Raw genomic sequence first — 24,491 nt, 5'->3', positions numbered from 1 at the left:
ATACATAATATTGTTCAAATAAATAAGGATTTTTTTGATAAATAGACGCAAAAATTACAGGATCTTAGATGTGTATGTTATAGCTTCGAATCTCTATACGGACTAATATTAAATATTCTTTACATAAAATTACTTAGTGCTAGTAATGCTCTATAAATAAAACCACACGAAGCGCAAGTAATTATAAATGTTCGTGTGCGTTATTTCAATATCACATCAAATGGTTTAGGTACCTAGGTACATCGCGTTTTGAAAATAAGATCTATTTTATTAATATTTTTTAATTGATTGAACATGCCTAGTGATAAACGCAATAGGTATGTTATCTCCATGTGAGTGAGATAACTACCAATGGCAATTGGCAGCTAATAGGCTAATATTAAATTCGTATCAACCAGTTTGTATTCCGGTTCGGTCAGCGATTGTTGTATGAACGCTCTACGCGTCGCATAAAAATAAGAACATAAAATGTTTTCTTTGCGTCGTGTCGGCTGTAAGGTGTGTTTGAAAAAAAATCGAGTGTTTAATGCTTGAAAAGGCTCTATGATCTTTAATTTTCTAATCTGGGTTACTAACAAAAAAAGTGTTCTTTGAAACAAAGATGATTCGAATTTGGAACATCGTTCGCAGATTTTAGAACAATGGCGGGCGCCGGTCTTGGTGGCTGCGAAGTCGAAGAACTTCAGTACAGAAGCACCTCGACCTTTGACAATGCTGACTGAAGATGAATTAGCTATGAGGGAGACAAGTAATGTCATTTTATATCTCTTACTTTCTTTGGTAAGGTTTTTAAATCGTGCGCCGGGAATTTGGACGTGGGAGGGGGGATTTTCCCTGTCCAACTTGCATATTTTTTTTTTGTCTGGAAATTTGTTTTATAGGAAATAAAATCGGTGAATTTTGAGGATATATTAACATTGATCATACTTATCTAAATTCCGAGCACATAAATATTCATATTCGAATCTTACTTAACTAGGTAAAATACCTAAAATACCTATATATTTTACTTTTATTATACCTAATTTCTTCTTCTTCTTTTGATTTATGGTATTATATTTTTATTAGAGTTTAATTTTTTCTTGTGTTTCTTTTAATTTTCTACTAATTATTTTCTTTCTAATTTGACTTACAAAATTACGTTTTTTCTTAAGATTATTATAGATATTTTCAATTTCTCGATTGTTTACAAAAATAACTTATTGCAGTGTAGCTTTTTGCAGTGTTTTACCTAATTATTGGTATTTCATTCGTTTGCTCCTACCTATATATCGTCTTAGCTTCTGAGTAGGTACCTACTTACCTATAAAAACAGTTGAATGTCAAGTCCATGTGCGTGTTGCAATCAGCAATTTGTCAATTGCTCCAATTGCTCCACATACCACTGACCTCTCATATATTACCTAATGCCGTTTTCACTTTGGCATCGCCTTTATTGAAAGCCTTTATTTAGGCGGTCTCAATAGAAAAAAATCGTTTCACCAACTTAGGTGACAACTATTGGTGAACGGTTGATGTGTGCCTAGGTATCTCCCTAGATTTGGCGTTACTTAGGTATTAAGGCATTGCCTGGTTCATCGTTAGTGAAAACGGGCATAGGTAAGTATAAAAGAGGTCAGAGCTCCATAATCATATTGGCCGGTAGGTACCTACCTACCTACTTGCGTAGTCGTCTAGAACACACCTTCAAGGTACTTATGTAGAACTAGATGTGCCCTGCGGCTTCGCCCGCGTAATTTTGGGAGGCAGCGTACTGCTACATAGTCTACACCTATAGTCATATACCTAGGTATGATATTTTTTGATTTTTCCACAAACATTTTTCATCATACGTAATTTTTTTTACAATAAAAAGTACCTATACTAGGTATATTATTTCTAATACCTCCAAGAATATATTGTATAACAAGTTTCATGAAGATCGGTTCAGTAGTTTTCGCGTGAAAGCGTAACAAATAAACTTACATTCACATTTATAATATCAGTAGGGATATGTAGGTATATGTACCTTAATGTCTACAACAAGTACCTACTTGCCTACCACCTTAGTATTTTTCACCGTAGGTTGTAATTAACTTTAATATTGTTTTTAAAAATAACTACCTATAGACAAGGCCAATAACTATTAGTAAGTAACTTACCTATGCCCACTTCAAGGCAACAGTGCAAAGGCATTTTTTAGGCATGCGCCCTCAAAACTAGGGTCACTTATAACTTGTATACCTTCAAGAAACGAGTGAATACACCTATATTTTCTTATACCTTGTAATAGTACCTATACATAGGTAACTATTAATGTATAATATTTAGACGGCCGAGTGGCGCAGTGGGCAGCGTCCCTGCTTTCTGAAGCCAAGGTCGTGGGTTCGATTCCCACATCTGGAAAATGTTTGTTTTTCAGTGTCTGGGTGTTTATCTGTATGTTATAAGTATTTATGTGTATTATATTCATAAAAACATATTCATCAGCTATCTTAGTACCTATAACACAAGCTACGCTTACTTTGGGGCTAGATGGCGATGTGTGTATTGTCGTAGTACTATATTTATTTATTTTATCAAGCAAGCAAGCTAGTTTAAAGATTGAACGTCCTTTCTGACTACGGAATCTATAATAGATTTGGTTTAATCTATTGGTATTCATTTCTTTGGTATTAAGTATAATTGGAATCAAGACGTTCGACCCACAAAGCCGCTTTAATGCAGGTTGGTGAGCGTGATTATCTGGCTTTACATGCACGGGAGTGGATAACAAATCAATTGCCTGGGTTCAAACTTCAACCCTTACATTTTTTTTGGGTCAAACAAAACCGAACCGAGTACCTCATCGATAGTACCTAGTTCTCTAAAAACATAAAATATGCTCGTACTAAGTAAATAAGCGAGTTCGCTATCGGTTCTTTTGGCCTTCAACGTTGTAAACGTATGCCTTTGAGTAAATACGTATTCGGTGATTGTTTTCAAAGCAACTAGTTTGCGTAGATAACTACTTATATTCTACCAATTCAAATAACAAGTTACATTCTTATTAAATACTTATGGATTGAATTCGAAAGAGTGATGAATACCAGTATTAAAGGTAATACTCATCGCAATGAATGAATATGGCTTATTGAAAAACTAAGTTAGCGAATGCATTGTTGCGGCTGCAAATTACTACTGGGTGGTAATTTTTACCTTATGAAACCTAAACTTGTTGGGTCTGCGGCACCAGAATATTTATATTCTAACCTTTTTTTGTTGTGGGCAAATCCTCGTAGGTATACTGGTGGCCAGTCGGAAAAGGCTGTAATATGCCAATGGAGTAAGTACCTATTAGGAATCATAGCAGATGCTAATAAAAGCTGCAGCTGCTTATGCTGTCAGAAAAATTTTACAGTTAACAGATGTTGAAACTGCTAGGCTTGTTAATTTTCATACTTCGTTAGTGTAATGTCGTATGGGATCTTGTTATGGGGCAGAGCTGCTGATATAGAAACTATATTTATACTACAGAAAAGAGCTGTGCGATCGATAAATAAACTTAGATCACGCGAATCCCTTCGTACAAAATTTAAAGAAATAGGTATACTTACTGTAGCCTCGCAATATATTTATAATAATACTATCTTTATTAAACAAAACTTATATTTCTGTTGTTCGCCGATTAACCGAATACCAAGTTTTACTCAAATTCAATGTCGCCAAACCGAGTACTCGGCCGCGTTACTCTGTACAGATTTTCACATCAAAGAGAAGCAAAAACCTCGGTTTATGAAGGCTCGCTCGGCAAGGAGCCTAGCCGGGCCGCGAGCGAGCGATCACTTTGCAACCGCTTCAAGTCTCTTTTATGCAAGTTAAGTGCCTCTTGTATACAGGAAGCAAGCGTTGTTTATGCAAGTTTGCTACGTCTCGTATACAGGTCGCATGTGTCTTTTTTGCATGTTTAGTAGGTATGTCTTCTATACAAGGTTCAGAAGGCCTATCTTAGGTAGGTATAAGCGTATTTATAGATACCATCCTTTCACCTTTTGGGCTGCCTACAATTCTTTGGAGGTTAGGAGGAAACTCCATCAGGTCACAACGATGCTTAAATTTATTCGTGGCGGGATTGATGTACCATCGATGCTTTGGCAGCTCCTGCGGATATCCGCTCATGATGTGAGCAAACGCCTCAGTAGGCGCAAACTGTTCGTGGTACCTACTACCGCGCGTGCTCGCTCGCCAGTACGTGCCAATACCCCGCACACTGCCTGCGCTCAATGCTGTCCTAGAGGCAAAACCTGACCCCGACGCGATTGCTGATGAATGGATAAAGATCATGCGCGAGTGTCTGGATTATTGTGAGAAGTCGGTGTGAATCAGATCAATAATTATTTTAATTTGTTCTTGATTTTAGTAGTTACGTTTCGTAAACAGGTCTTTTATACTAGTTTAGTACGTTTCGTATATAGGTCGTTAGTGTCTTTTATGCATGTTTAGTACGTCCCATATACAGTTTGCAGTGTCTTTTATGCATGTTTAGTACTTTTCATATAAAGGAAGCAAGTGTCTTTTGAGCAGGTTTAGCAAGTACGTCTAGTATACGTCTAGCAAGTGTTGAACGTTTCGTACACAGATCGCAGTGTCTTTTATACAAGTTTAGTACGTTTCGTATATACCTAGGTCGTTAGTGTCTTTTATGCATGTTTAGTTCGTCTCGTGTATATATATATATATAGGTCACAACTGTCTTTTAAGCAAGTTTAGTACGCCTCGTATACAGGTCGCGAGTTTCTTTTATGAGAGTTTGGAACGTCTCTTACCTACCTATACAGGTCTCAAGTGCCTTTCATACAAATTTCGTACGTCTCTTTTATAGGAAGCAAGTATCTTCTATCTTCAAAATCAATTCTGTGCTAGTAATACTTTGATAGTATGGAATCTTAGAGCTCACTTTTCTAATAACTTTGCATAATAACAGCTGTGGTAAAACTATTTTACATTAGTGTATCAGAGATTTAGTGTAGGTATACTGTAGAATTACTATATTTGTGTAACATAAGCCTCTGCGAGTTATCACGACGTAATGTGAAGACCTTATCAAGCCCTCACATGGAAACATTAGTTTAATAATAAGTTGCCAAGCGTCATATTTATGAGTAAAATCTTATCTAACGCTTTATTGAGTTAGGTAAGTTGGTACCTATTCAAAGTAAAAAAAATCTACGTAGGTATATATTTTAAGTACTATATCTTAGGAATATTAATTTAGAAATGAGTGTACCATTTGAGACCTTGGGGCCATGGAGACAAAGAATTCTGGCGAGATAGTACATGTTGATTGCCCCTACTGTAGCATGCGCGCTAAGAGAATGTTATCTCTACCCGTTACTCGTGGTGGGAATTCTACACTGCTGCTGATAGAAAGGCTGGCTAACTTTTTGCTTGAAAGACCAGCCTTGCTGTCAAGCTCGGAAATGTATCAAGCGTTCTTAGCACGATTCCACGCGGGCACGACTTGTACAGTTATAAGTTATATTGTATTGTGCACTGTGATAGTATCTTATGCCGAAAGGCGATTGTCGCGTGTCGGCTACTTCAAAGAATCGGCACGTGCTACACCATCGCACTTCGCAATGCGGAGGATGCAGATGACTAGTACTTAGCAATAGTACTAAGTAATAATAACCTTTTCTTAAACGCACGAGGTTTACATTGCTCTTAAGTCAATCTAGTCGTAATAACATGTCACTGTGTTAACTTATTTACGCATAATGGTGGCACTTAATATCGTGTTACATTATTGTTTTACACAACCTTACCGCAATAACTTACGCAACATTATAATTGTTCACTTGGCGAACCATTCAGCAAATGTATAGGTAAATACAAAGGTATCTTAAGATAGTCTTATAAGATAGCTCATAAAAGTCCACTTCTGGACTAATAGCCTCTCTCTCTCTGCCTCACGCCTGATAATCATCAAGCCTGGGCAAACGGGTTTGTTGATCGTAGCAGAGGGTAATATGACATTTTGTTAAAATGTTAACACTAATGTTAGGTAATAATGATAACTGCATTTGTTAACTTAAAACTAGACTAGGAGAAATATACTACGACAATACACACTTCGCCACACACATCTAGCCCCAAAATAAGCGTAGCTCGTGTTACAGTTAATTTATAAAGTGGGTAAATAATTAAACTTTTGATAACTATAAATTCATATTTGCCAGACATTTTTGTTTATGATATTGAGTGTGGGTATTTTGATATAAATGTTATGCTATTAATCATACAGTGTCAGCAATGTGTCTGTGTGACCTATTTACGTGAAAGTCTATGTGACCATCTACGTTAAGGCAGTTGTCCCACCAACGACGAGAAAACGACTAACTATCGGCTATTTTCTCGCTCAAGAAACGTACAATAGATATACTTTCCGTGTGAACAAAAGAGATGCATATACAAACAGTTGATCGCTGACTGTTCACACTGCCGGCGACCACTCGCTTCACTAGTTTGTCGCTGAGCGACAAGAGCCATGAAAGATAACACTCGCCAAGCGATTAGAGCTCACGCCGAGAGAGCAACCAGTGGTAATTTCTCTACAGTGCGTATCTGAAAGTACATGTTTTTTTTATTTAATATGAATATCGAAAATTCATTTGAATTATCATTGTTATCTAGTTCAGACGACGATGATGATGAATTCTATGATAGGATTTGAGAGTATATATACTATGAGCGAGTGATGCGAGTAATCGTCACTCACTCGCACACTCGCTTATAGCCGAGCTACACAAATATCGGAACTACGCACTCGCTCCCCGCGTCTCGCTAACTCGTTTCTAGTTCTAGCTCTACTCGTTACTCGTTAATCGTTGCCGGTGAGACAAGTGCCTTACGTCTGTGTGACCGCGTAATTGCGAGCCGTGTCATATTAGCTGCATCATATTTGCCATGCCACTTACCTGCTAAAATATGTCTGTTTGTTATATGTAAAAAGAGCAAGTATTGAGTTTCTTGCTGGTTCTTCTCTGTACAATCAGAATTCCGAATCGGTGGTAGATTCACAGCTTTAACTTCTCGGTTTTAGGCAAAGGTACGTTTGCGGGATCGCAAACTTTTGTCAGGATGGTCGAATGTTACAGTTAATTTATAAAGTGGGTAAATAATTAAACTTTTGATAACTATAAATTCATATTTGCCAGACATTTATGTTCATGTCATTGGGTGTGGGTATTTTGATATAAATACGACTGCATTATCGCTGCACCGCAGTCCTACATGGACTGGAACGATACAGAGATACCTCCCGGTGTCTTAGTCGTTTATCACTCGTGTTATGTTGGTACTGAGACGACTGATGATTATTGATAAATAATATACATAAATATAGAGATAAACACCAAGGCACTGAAAAATATTCATGTTCATCACAAAAACATTTTCCAGTTGTGGGAATCGAACACACAGCCTTGGACTCGAAAAGCATGGTCGCCCCCTGATCTAATCAGCCGTCAGGTGCTCAATGACAAAGAAAGACAATAAGAAAAAACTGTCACACTTCACACACAAAAAACACCCTCCTTATTTTCATTAAAATAAAAACTATTATAAACCGAAACACTTCTTTCTAGAGATAAGACCGAATAAAACGTTCTTTGATAACAAAGATAAACGGAATGAAAATAAGAATTGTTTGTGAGTTATTAACATAATATAATGATAAAAGTATGATAAGTACCTGCATGAATGTGTACCTAATAGAAGTTGTTATCGTTAACGCAAATACACTCGTAAATTTTCGAAATGTGCAAATGCAGTTTTCTAGTATTCTATAAAATATGACGCCATCGAAGAATATTGGGTGCTAATTCTGTGCAATATCATGTTTGTTGGCGTCATTTCTTCCTTTTGCTCCATCTTTTGCTGCTGCCTTCAGACGGACTGTCCCGGATCTGCGGTTTCGAGCAAAATTAAGCAAAGACGCTCTCCCAATTGAAATTAGTTGAATAAAGACTCCCAAATAGACTGGTAAAAAAAGCGTGTTAAAATGTTGGCGATTCCCCTGTAGGCACACATAACACACATTGCGCACGCGTTCTTATGGATATCATATAATACATACCTACTTGGGATGCGTTCTAAAATCAAATAAACAATTGTACTTACTAAGAGCGGTGATAACCTAGTGGGGTAAGGCTTCGCTTTACGGGGACCGAATCCGATCCCGGCATGCCCGTCTGACTTTTCGGAGTTATATGCGTATTAACTTAAGCAATTAAATATCGCTTGCTTTAACGGTAAAGGAAACCATCGTGTGGAAACCTGCATGCCTGAGACTTCTCCATAGTGTTTATAACTTGTGGGTGTGTGAAGTCTACCAATCAGGCACTTGGCCAGCGTGGTGGGCTTCGGCTAAAAACCTTGTCATTCTGAGAGGAGACCCAAGCCAGTCGGCAGTCGACTTAGCCAGTCGGCTAAAAAATCCTATGATGGGGGAAATTGGGGCCGTCGACCCAAGGGCGCCTCCTTCGAGGACTCCACGTCTAAGTGAGGTCGGAAAACGGGGCGGGGATTGTAGGAGTACTTTTCTTTCCTACTCTTCTCTGTCGATAAGGATAGCAATACTGAATTCAATGAATGGAGTAGGTACTCATTTATTTTACGGAAAAAGTAGAGAAGTGTTTCTTCTACGCCGACATACTCCTTAAACGAATGAGAACTTTGATCTGCATTCATTCTTCTGCGCGACCTTAATTTTTCTTAGCATTGGAAATTGTACATTGGGTGCTCATGTTTACTAAACAAATTTTCGCCGAGAGCGCACGCTGTGGCAATGTGGATAGATAGTTTTTATACTCTACGATTCCGAGAGTACAAATCTTACACCACAGAATACTCATACTTTGTGCCTGGAAATAATTCGGAATCTATTGCGGGTGTTGCAACAATCTGCGCACGATTTTAGGTCTTAATAAAATAAAAGGCCTTTAAAGTTAACAACATGGTACTTACTGATAAGTGATAAATATGATAATTTCTGTCTTTCCCGTCAAAAAGATTTTTGAAGGTTAGTATGGAATTTTAGTGTGGATTCTTATTGAATTAATAAATACAAGTACTTTGTCAGTGACAACTCCACTATGATAAAAATACCGCATTATACTGCCATAAGAAAAGACGTAGTTTAGAAGTATATTGGTATGCCAGATGAGAACCCGCTGATATATTTAATTTACCCAATACATCACAACAAAACACATATACTCGTAACTGCTAAAACAATTATCTTAGATACTAAGTTCGATGTGGAACGCACTTTTCCAAAGCACCGTCAGTAAGCATTTTGAATTCTCCGGTGTTTAAACACTTTGCAATGTCGTCTGTCCAGCTCGTCAGAGGTCGACCACCGCTGCGCTTACCTGTGCCATTTCAGCACCTTAAGACAACAACGTCCATCCTTTCTCCGAGCTATGTGCCCCGCGGATTGCCACTTCAGCTTCGCGACTCGTTGAGCTCGGTAACTCTGGTTCTTCTACGGGTCTCCTCATTTCTGACGTAGAGATACTCCGAGCATAGCTCTCTGAATCGCCCGCTGAGTGACTCTAAGCTTTTTTATGAGACCCAAAATCTATATATATATAAGTATGTATCCTCAAAATGTAAAAATAATCGTGACACTGGAGCTTATCTTAAGCGTAAATACACCTACAAATATGCCTACTGATAAAAAAAAAATATTTTCTAGTTAGAAAGCTGGCGTCGGAACAAATAGCACCACTGGTCAAAAAGATGGAAGACGAGCACAAAATCGACGAAGGAATCAGACAAATGCTGTTCGATAATGGTGTAAGTTCTTGAGGACACGCGAACACGCATTATCTACATAAAAACTTGTATTTGAGTCATTCATATAAACAGCATTACTTGGAATACAAGTCATTACCTACCTTAAACAGCATGCTTTTATGCAAATAAATTTTATATTTTATATTAATATTATGCAAATAATAATAATCTAGTTATCATTGAACATAAGTACTTGAAAATTTGTAGTCTACAGACATGAGCTTCGATCAATAATGATGAAAATGTTCAATAAATAGGTATGAGGATAAAACCAAAACTGGCGTAAAGCCTCGTTAAAAAATAAAATTAAGTATTATAATATAATAAAAAAATTAAGTTAAAATTATACAACAGCTACACATGGCATAATAAAAGATCACTTAAAATAATATCGAAGAATCTAAAACAAAAAAATATAGCACTTTCATACCAGATGGGAAACTATTAATGAAAAAATATTTGGGTCCTTTTCACCTTAAATATTAATTCTTGCCTTCTTTCCTAAAAGTTTTGTATGTACTCAGTTGTGTTAGGATTATTAAAGACGCTTAATAGAACAGGGGTGAATCTCCTTCCATACTTAAGAGATTCCCCTTTTTTAGTATAGACACAACTGAGGCAAGAGATAAGACAAAATGCTGAAATTTCAATACAATATATGAGGTGCATCTCGATTTCATTTAATCTAAAAAATATTGCTTTGCAGTTAATGGGCATAGAAACACCAGCGGAATACAGCGGCTCTGGCTGCGGATTCCTTACAATGATGCTTGTAGTGGAAGAACTGTCCAGGGTTGACCCAGCAGTTGCCGCGTATGTCGACATCCATAACACATTAGTCAACTCTTTGTTCATGAAGTTAGGAACCGAAGAACAGAAGACGAAGTATCTGACGAAATTGTGTACGGAATACGTAAGTAATTTACTGTAGTCAATTGGGAAATTGAAATTTCAAACTTCAGTAACGTTGCGAAAAGAAAGCTGGAGTCGCATTTAATGGATGTGGGTCATAACGCGACTGGTGAATTTCGGCTCATACATTTCCTTTATCTTGTTTTGCTTTATAGCTTTGCATAGTGAAAAACCAGCACAATGCAATTCGATAATGCCCATACATTTTGTGCAGACGCATATACTAGACTTAACTGCTGTGGCTTCACGAAACGTGCCCTTGTGTCCGAAGCTATAAACACTACAGTTATGTTTTCACTAAATCTAGGCATCAGCTTAATCGAATGCCTAATGATTTAGGCAAATTTTCTACTTGATGTAAAAAAATTGGCCCTATAAAATGGATTTGGCTTGAATTCAACCGTGGTTGTTCTATGCGTTGATTTTATATATTACTTAAGCTTCTATGTATGTTCTATACATATTTTCGGATATATAGTTAACAGATGAGATAAAATTCTGCCAATTTTATGAGTTATTAACGGCAATGTACCAATATATTGGATCACGTTAAAGTAAAAAGAACACCCGGCTAAGTTTGTCGTGGGCTTCTTCTTAGACCAGGGCGCGTATAAACCCCCGTAGCTTTAGTTTTATGTTTACGAATGTAGTTATCGCCATCACTACTCACTATGTACGCATTTTGTATGTAGTCAACGCATCAAAAGTGCCATCTATGTTCCTATTAGACTTTAACTTTGTAATTGCTTGTAAAGCCTGATCATTTTTCCCCTTTATATTTATCTGCGATCGGCTTTTCAGTAAAAATCCGATTATTGATTATTATTAAAGATTGTAAACAGAGATTTATGTGGTTAATCAACATTTCTTAAATATAATTCAATAGGTACATATCACGATAATATTCTTGGATTTGTCGATATTTCGACCCAGTTGCAGACCTGTAGACCCATAGTCAGATTATGTCCGTGACATCCAACTTGACATCTTGACATCTCATAAGTCGTACCTACGCAGTCCCGTCGTGACCACGATCCATGCAACTGGATCTTAATATCGACAAATCCAAAAATATCTACACGTTGAACTATATTTAAGAAATGTTGATTATTATTACTTTATTTACTGGGATATTCCTCCCTTTTTGAGTAAAATGTGGTCTGGTATGTTTATATTCCGTCTGTACAATTGAAGTAGCAATTACTTAGTAAAATTTATCTTCCAGGCTGGCAGTTTCTGCCTCACAGAACCAACCTCTGGATCAGACGCCTTTGCTCTGAAAACAGTGGCTAAAAAGGACGGCAAGGATTACGTCATTAACGGCTCCAAGATGTGGATCTCTAACTCGGATGTAGCTGGCGTATTCCTTATCATGGCTAATGCTGATCCCTCAAAGGTAAGCATCTGATTCGTAATTTTAAAACTTTTTAAAATATAAATTTAGAATCAGTAAAGTATCTGTGCCGTGTGGCACTTCTCGTCCCGCGGAATCAAAATAAAACGCAGAACAAAAAAAAAAAAAATTATAGATCTTAGTCGTAGGAGGCGACTAATGGTAATACAGAGAACTGGCACAAGCGACCTCAGCGATATTACTACCATCTACTGCGATCACTGACGCGTCTGCCCATCGTCATCGTTTATCATCATCTTTCATCATCGCGATCATGCGCAAACCCTCTTGGGCGTTTAGACTAACAGGCTTGAGGCGTTTAGACTAACAGGTTTTATTTATAAATACATAAATAGCAATACTCACATCGCCATCTAGCCCCAAAGAAAGCATAGCTTGCGTTATGCGTGTTAAGATGACTGAATACTTTTACGATAATAAACAGAAATACTTATAAAATACAGATTCACATCTAGACACTGAAAAACATTCATGTTCATCACACAAACATTTTCCAATTGTGGCAATCGAACGTCCCGAGTTTTCTTAGGCTTCTTCTTAGACCAGGGCGCGTTTGCAACCCTCGTAGCTTTAGTTTTAAGTTAACCAATGTAGCTGTCACCATCACTACTCACTACTATATAAGTAACTACGCATCAAAAGTGCCATTTATGTGCCTATTTGACTTTGACTTTGTAATTGCTTGTAAAGCCTGATCATTGACGATCATTGACGGCCGATTGGCGCAGTTTTCAGCGACCCTGCTTTCTGAGCCCAAGGCCGTGGGTTCGATTCCCACTACTGGAAAATTTTTGTGTGATGAGCATGAATGTTTTTCACTGTCTGGGTGTTTATATGTATATTCTGAATATTTATGTATGTTATTCATAAAAATATTCATCAGTCATCTTAGTACCCATAACACAAGCTAAGCTTACTTTGGGGCTAGATGGCGATGTGTTTATTGTCGTAGTATATTTATTTATCATTTTTCAAAACATTTCAAACGGCCATCAAAACTCCATCAATAGCCTATAATAACAGTGGACTGTTATAGGCTTAATGATAATTGTATAGACTGTTCTAAGGTTTTTCTAACTACGTCTACATAAAAACCCAAATTAAATGCATTAGAAGTATTCCCATCCATAACAATTAAATATTATCCTAAAAACAAAATTCAACATTCAAAATTCATTTATTTCAAGTAGGCATAGGTTTATCGTCGTTATTTATATCGTCTTTTGAAACGTCAAGTCAGTCTGTGTGTAGAGTCTACCACCGATTCGGAAGGCAGATTCCATCGCAAAGCGCTGGCAAGAAACTCAGCAGATCGCTCTTTTTGAACATTATTTTACAGTTTACGATTTTATTATTTTTCTATCTTGTGAGAGACGAGAGCGGAGCCTGCTTACAAGCAGCCTTGTCGTTAAGTATATCATCAATTTCATAGTAACAACAATTTATTAAAATTAAATAACAATGTGTTTAAACACAATGTTTAAACTTATGCATTGGTAGGTCCAAAATTACCTTGGTATATTATCTTATAATTCTAGAGTAGTTTTTGATTTAAATTTAATTTTCTTGTGTAATTTCCGCTTGATACTTAAACCCTGTGTTACGAAACCGACTCGTCATGTCAGCACAGTATGGTTGCTGCGTGATTCGCCGCTTGCTATACTCGCGGCCTTCCTTCACCTCACTTCGTTGGGGACGGACACCATTTGTAACTAATTGGTTATTTATTGGATAGAAGCAGGCGTTACTTTGCGGAAAATAATTCTTCATTGTAAAGTCAACATCTCCTGAGGAAGCTCCGGTTTCGGAGCGAAACGTGCGTTGAGGGTACATTGCCGAAGAGCAGCTGTTTGGTGTGGAGTATAAGGATTGAAGAAATTACAAATTACACCTTATAGATTCTCCTGCTTTTCGCGGAGTATACCAAATTAAATTTAATAGTTGATTATTCCTACTTTATATTACCAGAGCTTAAATGTAAATCAATATTAAATATATATCGACGGCCGAGTGGCGCAGTGGGCAGCGACCCTGCTTTCTGAGTCCAAGGCCGTGGGTTCGATTCCCACAACTGGAGAGTGTTTGTGTGATGAACATGAATGTTTTTCAGTGTCTGGGTGTTTATCTGTATATTATAAGTATTTATGTGTATTATATTCATAAAAAAATATTCATCAGCTGTCTCAGTACCCATAACACAAGCTACGCTTACTTTGGGGCTAGATGGCGATGTGTGTATTGTCGTAGTATATTTATTTATTTTATTTATTTTATATATTACTTATACAGTAAATTATATATACTATGTAAATAATTATCATCATCATCATATCAACCCATTACCGACCCACTACAGGGCACGGGTCTCCTCCCACAATGAGGAGGGGTTAAGGCCGTAATCCACCAGGCTGGCCCCGTGCGGGTGGACTCCACCTTTGAGAACAGTGTGGTGAACTCGCAGGCATGCTGGTTTCCTCTCAACGAAGGAAAACCCTTCACCGTTGAAGCACGTGATATTTTAATTGCTTACAACGCACATGACTTAGAAAAGTTAGTTAATTCTAATTCAGATGTGGAGTTTAATTAACTATAGTAAACGCAAATAATAAAATAGAACTTATCAGTTATACGTAACCGAACTGACCCAGCGTGTTATCACTGACGATACAACTGATGCAATTAATGGGTTAATCTCGTGGCTTTTATTAAACATTGAATACAATATATTATGCAAGGTTTATATATAAATAGATGGTATTTGGCGCCCACTAAAAATCTTCCAGGAAGAGTCAAAAATTCTCTCTTCTCGGTAGAAGTGTAGTGTCGGACGCCCCCCAACTAGATGGAGCGACTACCTCCGAAATGAGGAAAGCCGAAAATAGGAAAAGTTGGCGCTGCTTGAAAAAGGCCTATGTCCAGCAGTGGACGCACAATGGCTGATGATGAGACGATGGCCTAACGTGTCTCCGAGACACAGCAGTACCTACACATTACGAAAAAAAATAAGTTAGCAAACTTATTTTTTTATTTAACTTTTATCCCAGTCAGACCACCTCTCTCTCCAACGTAAGATTGGATTGGATTTGACTCGACCCCCTCCGCCCCTTAAACATCTCACGTATTTTATGAACGCCCCCGAACACAAGCTACGCTTACTTTGGACCTAGATGGCGATGTGTGTATTGTTGCAGTATATTTATACTCTAAGATTTATTCTTTTCCTTTTTTTTTAAATTATTAACAATGCTTAAAATTAAAATAAAAAACACTATTCAAAATTTATAAAAAAAAAAAACTTCCACCCTCCGCTTGCGGGACTTTTGAATGCCCAAGCAACCGGCGGTCAGGGCACCAGAGTGAGGAGGTTCCTCACAAAACGCGCCGTTTCAAGGACTACTGCCTTCTGTATCCGATCCTTGATCCAACAACCAAGCGAAAGCTTCTTAAGATATTGGTCGAAGCTTTTCGCGAGAAGACCATAAAACGACTGAAACGACGATCGGAACAATAACGGTCGACTCAACAATTATTACTATCGAAATTTACTCTCACGCCCGTGTACAAGACATATGTACATACAAGATATAGAGCCAAAACTACATTAATATACTTTTTTAAATACGTAGAGATTAATACACATAAATATACATTACATAAATACATATTTTCAGCGGGCGGAGGATAGAACCCTCCCCTGCCATAAGGGCGACAGGATAAGAAAGTCCAGCAACACCACTTTCTGCATCTTAGCTGCGAGCGAACTACGACAGAACCCCAGTCGTCTTAGATTATTAATACTAGCAGACCCGCGCGACTTCGTCCGCAAATGAGTCGACTTAAAAAAATAGTCTTATGTCCAATATAAATGATTCTGAGATTCCAATATAAATGAATCCTAGCTAGATCGATTTATTGCCCCCGAATGCCCCCTGTATACTAAATTTCATGAAAATCGTTAGAGCCGATTCCGATATTACAATTATATATAAACAAGAATTGCTCGTTAAAAGATATAAGGTTATATAATATTACTAGCTGTTGCCCGCGACTTCGTCTGCGTTTGATTTTGTTTATTGATGTGGCATTCAATTTAGTTGTAGTTCTAAAAAAAATTAAAGTAAGTATTCAGTATCGCTAAGCCTAAGGTGTTTGCTGCTGTCCGCTGAGGAGTTCTGTCCTCTATCTCCAACCACATTCATCAGATCTACACAAAGTTTGGGCAAAATTAAACACATATTATAACCTCTATAGTGCAAAGATAATTATTTAAATCGGTTATAATTTGTCGGAATTATGGTGTAAAATCGTCAAACACTTTTATCCCATCTCCCAAAGGAACCTATCTTAATGTCGGGATAAAAAGTATCCTATATTACTTCTAACATTTCAAAGAATATGTGTTCAAAATTTCATGAGGATCGGTTAAGTAGTTTTTGCGTGAAAGCGTAACAAACAAACTTACATTCACATTTATAATATTAAGTAGGGATAGGGATATTACTTTTTATTAATATTATATAATTCTCTTTTCTCTTTCAGGGTTACAAAGGCATCACATGTTTCATAGCGGAACGCGATACTCCTGGCCTGACCGTAGCCAAGCCGGAAAACAAACTCGGCATTCGCGCTTCCGGCACATGCATGGTGCACTTCGATAACGTGCGAGTGCCCGAGGAGAACATCCTGGGAGAATATGGGAAAGGGTGAGTTTCAGGCAAAATAGGAGTTAAATGGTAAAGAAGTGAGTAGGTACTTGCAAAGTGAGGTGTCAATCGTTAAGAGTGCTCTAAAAATGTTTTTTTTCAGGCTTTACCTTTAATCATATATCAAAAAAGAACCGACTTTGTTAAAAAACTAAAAAGCAAGAAATAAATATTTTCTACAACATTTTGAAGTCGCTGCCAAGTAAAATGTAGAAAGTTACTATGTATATCATATACTTCGTATAACATTTTATACTTGGCACCGACGTTCTTAAAAATGTGATAGGTTTACAAACATAAATAAACTAAGTAAAACATAAATTTAAAAAATTATACAATTAAATTGGGAACCTCCTCCTTTTTTGTAAGTCGGTTAATAAACGCAAAAATATTTTTTTTGCGTTTATTAACCAGGGGGGACGGGGGTGGAAATGTATATTCGCAATTGGTTATTTTTTCCTACCAGGGGACAGGTCATAATTTTATGTTGTCCCACAGCTTTATTAAACCTCCGAGCAGAAGAGAAAGAAGTAAAATACAAAAGGCGGCCTTATCGCTTAATAACGCAATTAATAACACACGTTTCGCTCCGAAACCGGAGCATCCTCAGGAGATGTTGACTTTACAAGGAATAATTGTTAAGTCAACGTCTTCTGAGGATGCCCCGGTTTCGGAGCGAAACGTGCGTAGAGGGTACATTGCCGAGGATCTGTTTGGTGTGGAGTATACGGATTGAAGTAATTATAAATTACACATTACAGATTCCCCTGCTGTTCGCGGAGTATAGCAAAGAAAGCTTAATTTTCATAATATATTATGGATTTCCGCAAAGTAACGCTTCTATCCAATATATATTGGGGGACTTGTGAAAAAAAGGATTTCCATTTACACGTTGTATATTATTTTAATCATGTATTTGTTCCTCAGTTACAAATACGCGGCTGGTTTCCTTAACGAGGGTCGCATCGGTATCGCGTCGCAGATGATCGGTCTGTGCCAGGGTTGTATGGACGCCACCATCCCATATACGCTGGAACGGAAGCAGTTTGGAAAGAGCATTTACTCTTTTCAAGTAAGTAGCATTTACTCTTTTCAACATACGTTATCGATTCGAAACAAGCGAATAAGATATAATAGCCTTTGTACAAGATTTGCTCGCTCGCAACCGAGGAGTCTTTCTCGCGTATCAAACTAAGCATCGCCAAAGTAAAATGGACCTGACCTAAAGCATTGCAGACAAATTTGAGTTTTAATGTTATGCAAATAAGATCCATTTTACTCCGATAATCAAGTATTTCCATTCTAGAAAACGACTGCTCGATTGCGAGCTAGCGAATCTTGTACTGATTGTTGTTTTTCTGACTACAAGGCCGTGGGTTCGATTCCCACAACTGGAAAGCGTTTGTGTGATGAACATGAATGTTTTTCAGTGTCTGGGTGTTTATCTGTATTTTATAAGTATTTAAATTAATTAAAAATATATATTCATCAGCTATCTCAGTACCCATAACGCAAGCTAAGCTTACTTTAGAGCTAGATGGCGATATGTGTATTGCCGTAGTATATTTACTTATGAAAAAAAAACGTTCTGTGAAAGGCCCGAACTAAAGCATTGTAGGCAAATTTGTGTTTTAACACAATGCAAATAAGATCCATTTTACTCTGGTATTTAAGTATTTTCAGATTCGAAATCGACTCCTCGATTGCGAACTAGCGAATTTATACTAAGGCTACAGCAATTTTGTTTTAGTAGAAGTATAGCTTTTTGTGAAAGTCGGCGTCCGGGGAAGTACTACCGCTATGATCATTACTGCGGCTAAGCACCATTGCTGTGTTATGAAAATAAGTATAATTTCCTATACTCCGTGAAAAGCTGGAGAATCTGTATGGTGTTATTTATAATTTCTTCAATCCTTATACTCCACACCAAACAGATCTTCGGCAACGTACCCTCTACGCACGTTTCGCTCCGAAACCGGATTGAATAATTGTTAAGTTAACAAAATATAGTGCGTAGAGGGTACATTGCTTTACATAATTTTTGTGAATTTTTACTTTACAATGAAAAATGTTTCTTTATAATTATTAACTTACAATGAATAATTGTTGTTCCATAATAATTAATACTTTACAATGATTAATTTTTGTTCCATTATAATTATTAATTTACAATGAATAATTGTTGGTTCTAAACATTTATTTTATTTACTTGAAGAAATTATAAATTACACCGCACAGATTCTCCTGCTATTCACGGATTATAGCAATATAAATCAGGCTGGGGCATAAATAAATCAAAATCGCGACTTTTTGTCAGTATTTTTCAACTTGGACTGCAGTTTTAATTGAATAGATTTCTTTCAAATTTCTAGGCTTGACTTGATTCTATAGATATTTAAGCCACAATTATAATTATATTTTCAACTTTAGCTCCAAACTTCTGATAAGATGTTCAGGGTAAAAATTACAGTTTATTTGCCATCCTAAATATAAGCTTCATAATTATTCTGGAATAAAAAGGTCAACAATATTAAAATAATACTTCTTTATGCGGTGGCAGTAAGCCCCGATCCATTTATATCTCGACCTGAGTTAAAAATCCTTTCCAGGGCATCAGCTACCAAATAGCACATCTACAAACACAATTAGAAGCGGCGAGACTTCAACAATATTAAAATAATACTTCTTTATGCGGTGGCAGTAAGCCCCGATCCATTTATATCTCGACCTGAGTTAAAAATCCTTTCCAGGGCATCAGCTACCAAATAGCACATCTACAAACACAATTAGAAGCGGCGAGACTTCAACAATATTAAAATAATACTTCTTTATGCGGTGGCAGTAAGCCCCGATCCATTTATATCTCGACCTGAGTTAAAAATCCTTTCCAGGGCATCAGCTACCAAATAGCACATCTCCAAACACAATTAGAAGCGGCGAGACTTCTGACTTACAACGCTGCAAGGCTAAAAGAAAATGGCCTTGATTTCGTGAAAGAAGCCGCCATGGCTAAATACTACGCGTCAGGTAAATAAAAATAAAATTAAATAAAATTTCCTTTGCATTATATATAGGTACTTCTTGAACTTTAAAATGATGTTGGAAAAGAGCAATCTGCTGAGTTTCTTGCCGGCTCTTCTCAGTGGAATCTGCCTTCCGAACCGGTGGTAGAGTCACTACAAACAGACTGACTTGACGTTTCATAAGTGCTTATTAATTAGGCCTACTTGAAGTAAATGAATTTTGAATTTGAATGAATGATTATACTTTTATTGCACAAAAAGTACATACAACATATATAATTTGGTTATACAATTTCTTCTAAGGCTTTGGTAGGTACAATGTCTTCTTCCTCTAATATCACTTCTATGGTTATATTCCGGTATATGAGGCTTTACCACCATCGAACAGCGAAGCATCGTAAGGAGAAAGAGTGAATAGACATTTTCTAGGCAAGTCGACTCCATCTTAAGAGGAGGGTGTGATTGCGCTCAAGCACTGTTATTTACTATCGGTAATAGCCCGTTGGGTAAAAGCTCGACTTCACTTTCAGGAAGTCGAGTTTGAATCCCAGCACACACCTTCACCTTTTCTAAGGTTATGTGCGATTTAAGTAATTCAAATATCACAGTGAGGGAAAACATCGTGAGGAAACCAGCATGCCTGAGAGTTCTCGATAATGTTCTCAAAGACGGCCGAGTGGCGCAGTGGGCAGCGATCCTGCTTTTGAGTCCAAGTTCGTGGTTTCGCTTCCCACAACTGGAAAATGTTTGTGTGATGAACATGAATGTTTTTCAGTGTCTGGGTGTTTATCTGTATATTATAAGTATTAATGTGTATTATATTCATAAAAAACTATTCATCAGCTATCTCAGTACCCATAACACAAGCTATGTGTGTATTGTCGTAGTATAATTATTTATTTATAAAGGTGTTCGTCAATCCGCACTGGGCCAGCGTGGTCAGTGGCGTGCACTGGGTTTCTCACCAGGGTATGCATACAGCAGGAAAATGGCATAAAATGGCAGAAATCGTCCTCCTATACGAGCTATATATCAATTTTAGGGTAGGCAGTGGTTTTGTGCATCCATGAAGTGCACGCCACTCAGCGTGGTGGACTACGGCCTTAAACCCTTCTCATTGTGGGAGGAAACCGGTACCGTGTAGTGGGCCGGTAATAGGTTGATATGACGAGGCTTAAAACCTACTCCTCGGGTTGTTAAACAAACAAAAAAAAAAAAAAAGCATAAATTTTAAATGCCAAATTCTCCTGCTGGTGTACATTTTCTCTGGTCACAAGCTGTTCTGTAGTGCTTAATAACGTAACATCATGTATTTCTTTACAGAAATAGCCCAAAAGCTAACATCAAAGTGCATAGACTTCATGGGAGGAGTTGGCTTCACCAAAGACTTCCCTCAAGAGAAGTTCTTCCGGGACGCGAAAATAGGTACCATCTATGAAGGAACAAGCAACATGCAGCTGCAAACCATAGCCAAACTCATCGAAAAGGAATACACCCAGTAGTTATAAGATATTGCAACATTAAACACGGTTACAAGCATTTATGAGATTTTACAATAACCGATAAACTGTTTTATTCATACATTTGATGTGTTACATACAACATTAAAAAAAAAGTACATATATTTTTTCGATTTTTATAACTTGCTATTTTATATTCTAATGTACTGAAATTCTTATACAATCTGTATATATATTAATAAAAAATAGTTTGGTCTGTTTATTTGCCCATAAAAAATTCACTCCACTCTTCATTACTTCAATACCAAAAGCATGAATTCCAGATTTACAAACCGCATAAAGTTCTAAACAATCTGTCGTTCTCTTCATGAGATGTACTAGTAATGTATATACTTAATAGCAACTAAATAAATACTGAACCTAGAATCTGAACAATTCTTTTACAGTTTGACGACCTCCCTGGCGCAACGGAGAGCGCTTTGAATTTAAGTAGGAAGTTCCGGGTTCGATACCGGCCGAGGGATTTTAAGAATTTAGGTTTTGGACGTGCCTCGTTACCACCTTACCGACAAAGACGTACTGCTAAGCGATTTAGTGTTCAGAAACCGATTAGGGGGTTTGACTACCACACCCCTAACTGGTTAGCCTGCTACCATGCTAGGCTGCGTCATCACATACCACAAGTTGAGATTGCATTCAAGGACTAACCTGTAGTAGATTGGTAGACTTCACACACCCTTGAGAACATTTCGGAGAACTCTCAGGCATGCAGGTTGCCTCAAGGTACTTTCCTTCTCCATTAAAGCAAGTGATATTTAATTTCTTACATTAAAACGCACATAACTCCGAAATGAGATGTGTGCCGGGGATCGAATGCTGTCCCAAAAAAGGTAAGCTCATGCCTTACCCACTAAACTACCACCATTTTCTTTTACTATTAGAAACTTATTATTCAATCAGTTATCTAAATTTCTGGAAATTAATTGCAATTTAAGGATTCATTCAGTCATCTGAATTCATCATCAATAGCCTTTAAAAGTCTACTGCTGCACTAGAGGCTTCTTCCAACGGAGGGTTAGCCTATAATCGCAACATTGGGCAGATAGGTTAGAGATGGCAATAGATAATAGTAGTACCATGGAGCATAGTACTGCACCTTCTCCATTATATAGGCATAGGCACTAGGCACTGCAGAGTTTCTTGCCGGCTTCTACTCGGTAGAATCTGCCTTCCGAACCGGTGGTAGAGTCACTACACACAGACAGACTCGACGTTTCAAAAGTGCTTATATTAGGCCTACTTGAAATAAATGAATTTTGAATTAGGAATTTTCATATTTCCCCTGAATTTCAATGCACTAAAATAAAATGAAACTGTAGGTATTTTTTTATACCTCTACATGTTAGTGGGTGCAACCTCACCTAGTGGTAAGCAATGAGTCTAAGATGGGCTATGAAGGGTATATTTTGCAGTTATTTTAAACCCATTCCTCTAATCAGCTTCAATTTTCAGCACAATACATGTTACAATATTTAAAATAAATTCAATTATATAATGTTACATATGAACACGCTGTTTGGGCGCAGCCATTTTTTTAAATTAAATAATTTTATGAATTTTAAAAGATGAAGTAAAACAATGAAGTAGGGAATCTGATTTTATATTTTATTTTATTTTTTTCTACGTTCTGTTTCTACACTATACCTAAAACAATGCCAAATGGAATTGTAAATAAAATAAATGTTAATTCTACACATTCCATCTTTATTCTACATAATATTTCTATACAAATAATGAGTACTTTATACACTACAAAAAAATCTAACAAGCGAATATAAATTTAAAATTTGTAAGCCTATAATTTGAAAATACCAAATTTGTAGCATATAGCGTGAAAACCTAGCAGATAGCTTATTTTGGATCATGTGGTAGTTTGAAACCAACCATTCGTGCTGTGTCTTCCACACTCCTTTCGCCTTTTCCTTTAAATTCAGTGTTGATTTCCTTGTAGCATCTTGTAAAATGTAGATAATCATAATAAGACTTTGCTTTGAAATGCATTTCATCTGCTGCCTTGCAAAGCTGCTGATCTGTAGTCTGATGTTTCCTGTACTGGGTCAATATGTATCTCGCCATTTGGTTCTCTGCAAGTTTCTTAGTAGAACTCTGCTTCCTCAATTCAGAGAGCAATTGCCTCAGAGTAATTAGAGCCGGTTTACCACTTATGGTTGCCATTTTCAGACCTTCAAAGAAATTCATAGTTTCAACTTTTCAACCATCATACTTGTTATAAACTCAACATCATCTGAATACTCTGGCTTTTCTTTAGTATCCCAAAATTCTGCTGTTACAGACTTTAATTGTTCATTACAAAAGTAATGTAACGAGATATTATTAAATATATCTTTGTGCACAAAATTGTTAGCTAAATACACTTCATGAGTTAATGGAAATATTTTATGTATGAATGGCACATTTTTAATTAATATTCTATCTAAAACATTTGTCATGCATGAGAAACTGTTGCCGAGAAGAATGCAATTTGACAAATTTGGTCCCCAGTTACTCCAGAGGAAGTTGTTAGTAAGCTGCTTAGGACAATGTGGTAAGTACACTAGAGAGAAGCCGTGCGTAGGTATTACGTATGTGGCTTCTGTATTTTGTTCGATAAGAGTACAATTGAACTTTTTTAGAAGTGCACATTCGTCAGAATAAAATACTGGATCGTGGACTAGAACTTTTTCCGGTTTAAAGATTTCTTTTAAGCACAACAATAAGGCTAATTGGTACCTTGAAATATGGCTCTCTGCAATATGGCCGAGGCCAAAACATATGAATTCTTTAATGCTTTTATCTTTTATAACATTACTTACAGCTTTAATAATATTATCCAAATATTCTGAACCCTCAAATTCACCTACAGCAGTTTGAATGTGTCTGAAAAAATGTAAATAATATAGACAAAATAACTTCGCAGGTAACCTGAAAATTTAGTTTTTCAAAAATATATTGCATGAGTACCTGTATGATTTTTTAATGTCTATTTTAATATCAGGTGCATAATTTAGATCGCCTTGAGGCACTAATGATTTATTTTTTGCAGATTTTTTCGATGTAACTAATTGAAAACCATCGCTGTCTAATTGTGGTTTTGACATTT

At 36.9% G+C, this 24,491-nt stretch overlaps 2 protein-coding genes across 4 annotated transcripts; one reads left to right on the top strand and one right to left on the bottom strand.

Moving 5' to 3' along the window:
- The first annotated feature begins 359 nt into the window (after positions 1-359).
- Positions 360-21,579, top strand: LOC120629977 (short/branched chain specific acyl-CoA dehydrogenase, mitochondrial). 2 transcript variants are annotated; one of them, XM_039899079.1, is made up of 9 exons: positions 360-498; positions 631-748; positions 9,719-9,819; positions 10,526-10,732; positions 11,957-12,127; positions 16,685-16,848; positions 17,776-17,920; positions 19,740-19,875; positions 21,195-21,579. In XM_039899079.1, the coding sequence occupies exons 1-9, from the start codon at positions 469-471 to the stop codon at positions 21,371-21,373; spliced, it is 1,251 nt and encodes a 416-aa protein (XP_039755013.1). In that variant the 5' UTR covers positions 360-468; the 3' UTR covers positions 21,374-21,579. The 2 variants fall into 2 exon arrangements, with proteins under 2 accessions (XP_039755013.1, XP_039755014.1); XM_039899080.1 differs by lacking the exons at positions 19,740-19,875; positions 21,195-21,579 and adding an exon at positions 19,458-19,565.
- Positions 21,580-22,975: 1,396 nt separating this feature from the next.
- On the bottom strand, positions 22,976-24,491 carry LOC120630057 (protein FMC1 homolog). 2 transcript variants are annotated; one of them, XM_039899188.1, is made up of 3 exons: positions 24,353-24,410; positions 24,205-24,268; positions 22,976-23,574 (listed from the first exon to the last, which is right to left on the bottom strand). In XM_039899188.1, exon 3 carries the CDS (start codon positions 23,564-23,566, stop codon positions 23,243-23,245), a length of 324 nt encoding a protein of 107 aa, XP_039755122.1. In that variant the 5' UTR covers positions 23,567-23,574; positions 24,205-24,268; positions 24,353-24,410; the 3' UTR covers positions 22,976-23,242. The 2 variants fall into 2 exon arrangements, with proteins under 2 accessions (XP_039755122.1, XP_039755121.1); XM_039899187.1 differs by having other exon boundaries at positions 23,433-24,268; positions 24,353-24,491.

This window comes from Pararge aegeria, chromosome 15, assembly GCF_905163445.1.
Source record: "Pararge aegeria chromosome 15, ilParAegt1.1, whole genome shotgun sequence".
Lineage (NCBI taxonomy): Eukaryota > Metazoa > Arthropoda > Insecta > Lepidoptera > Nymphalidae > Pararge > Pararge aegeria.
This window is presented reverse-complemented; position numbering and strand designations above follow the sequence as displayed.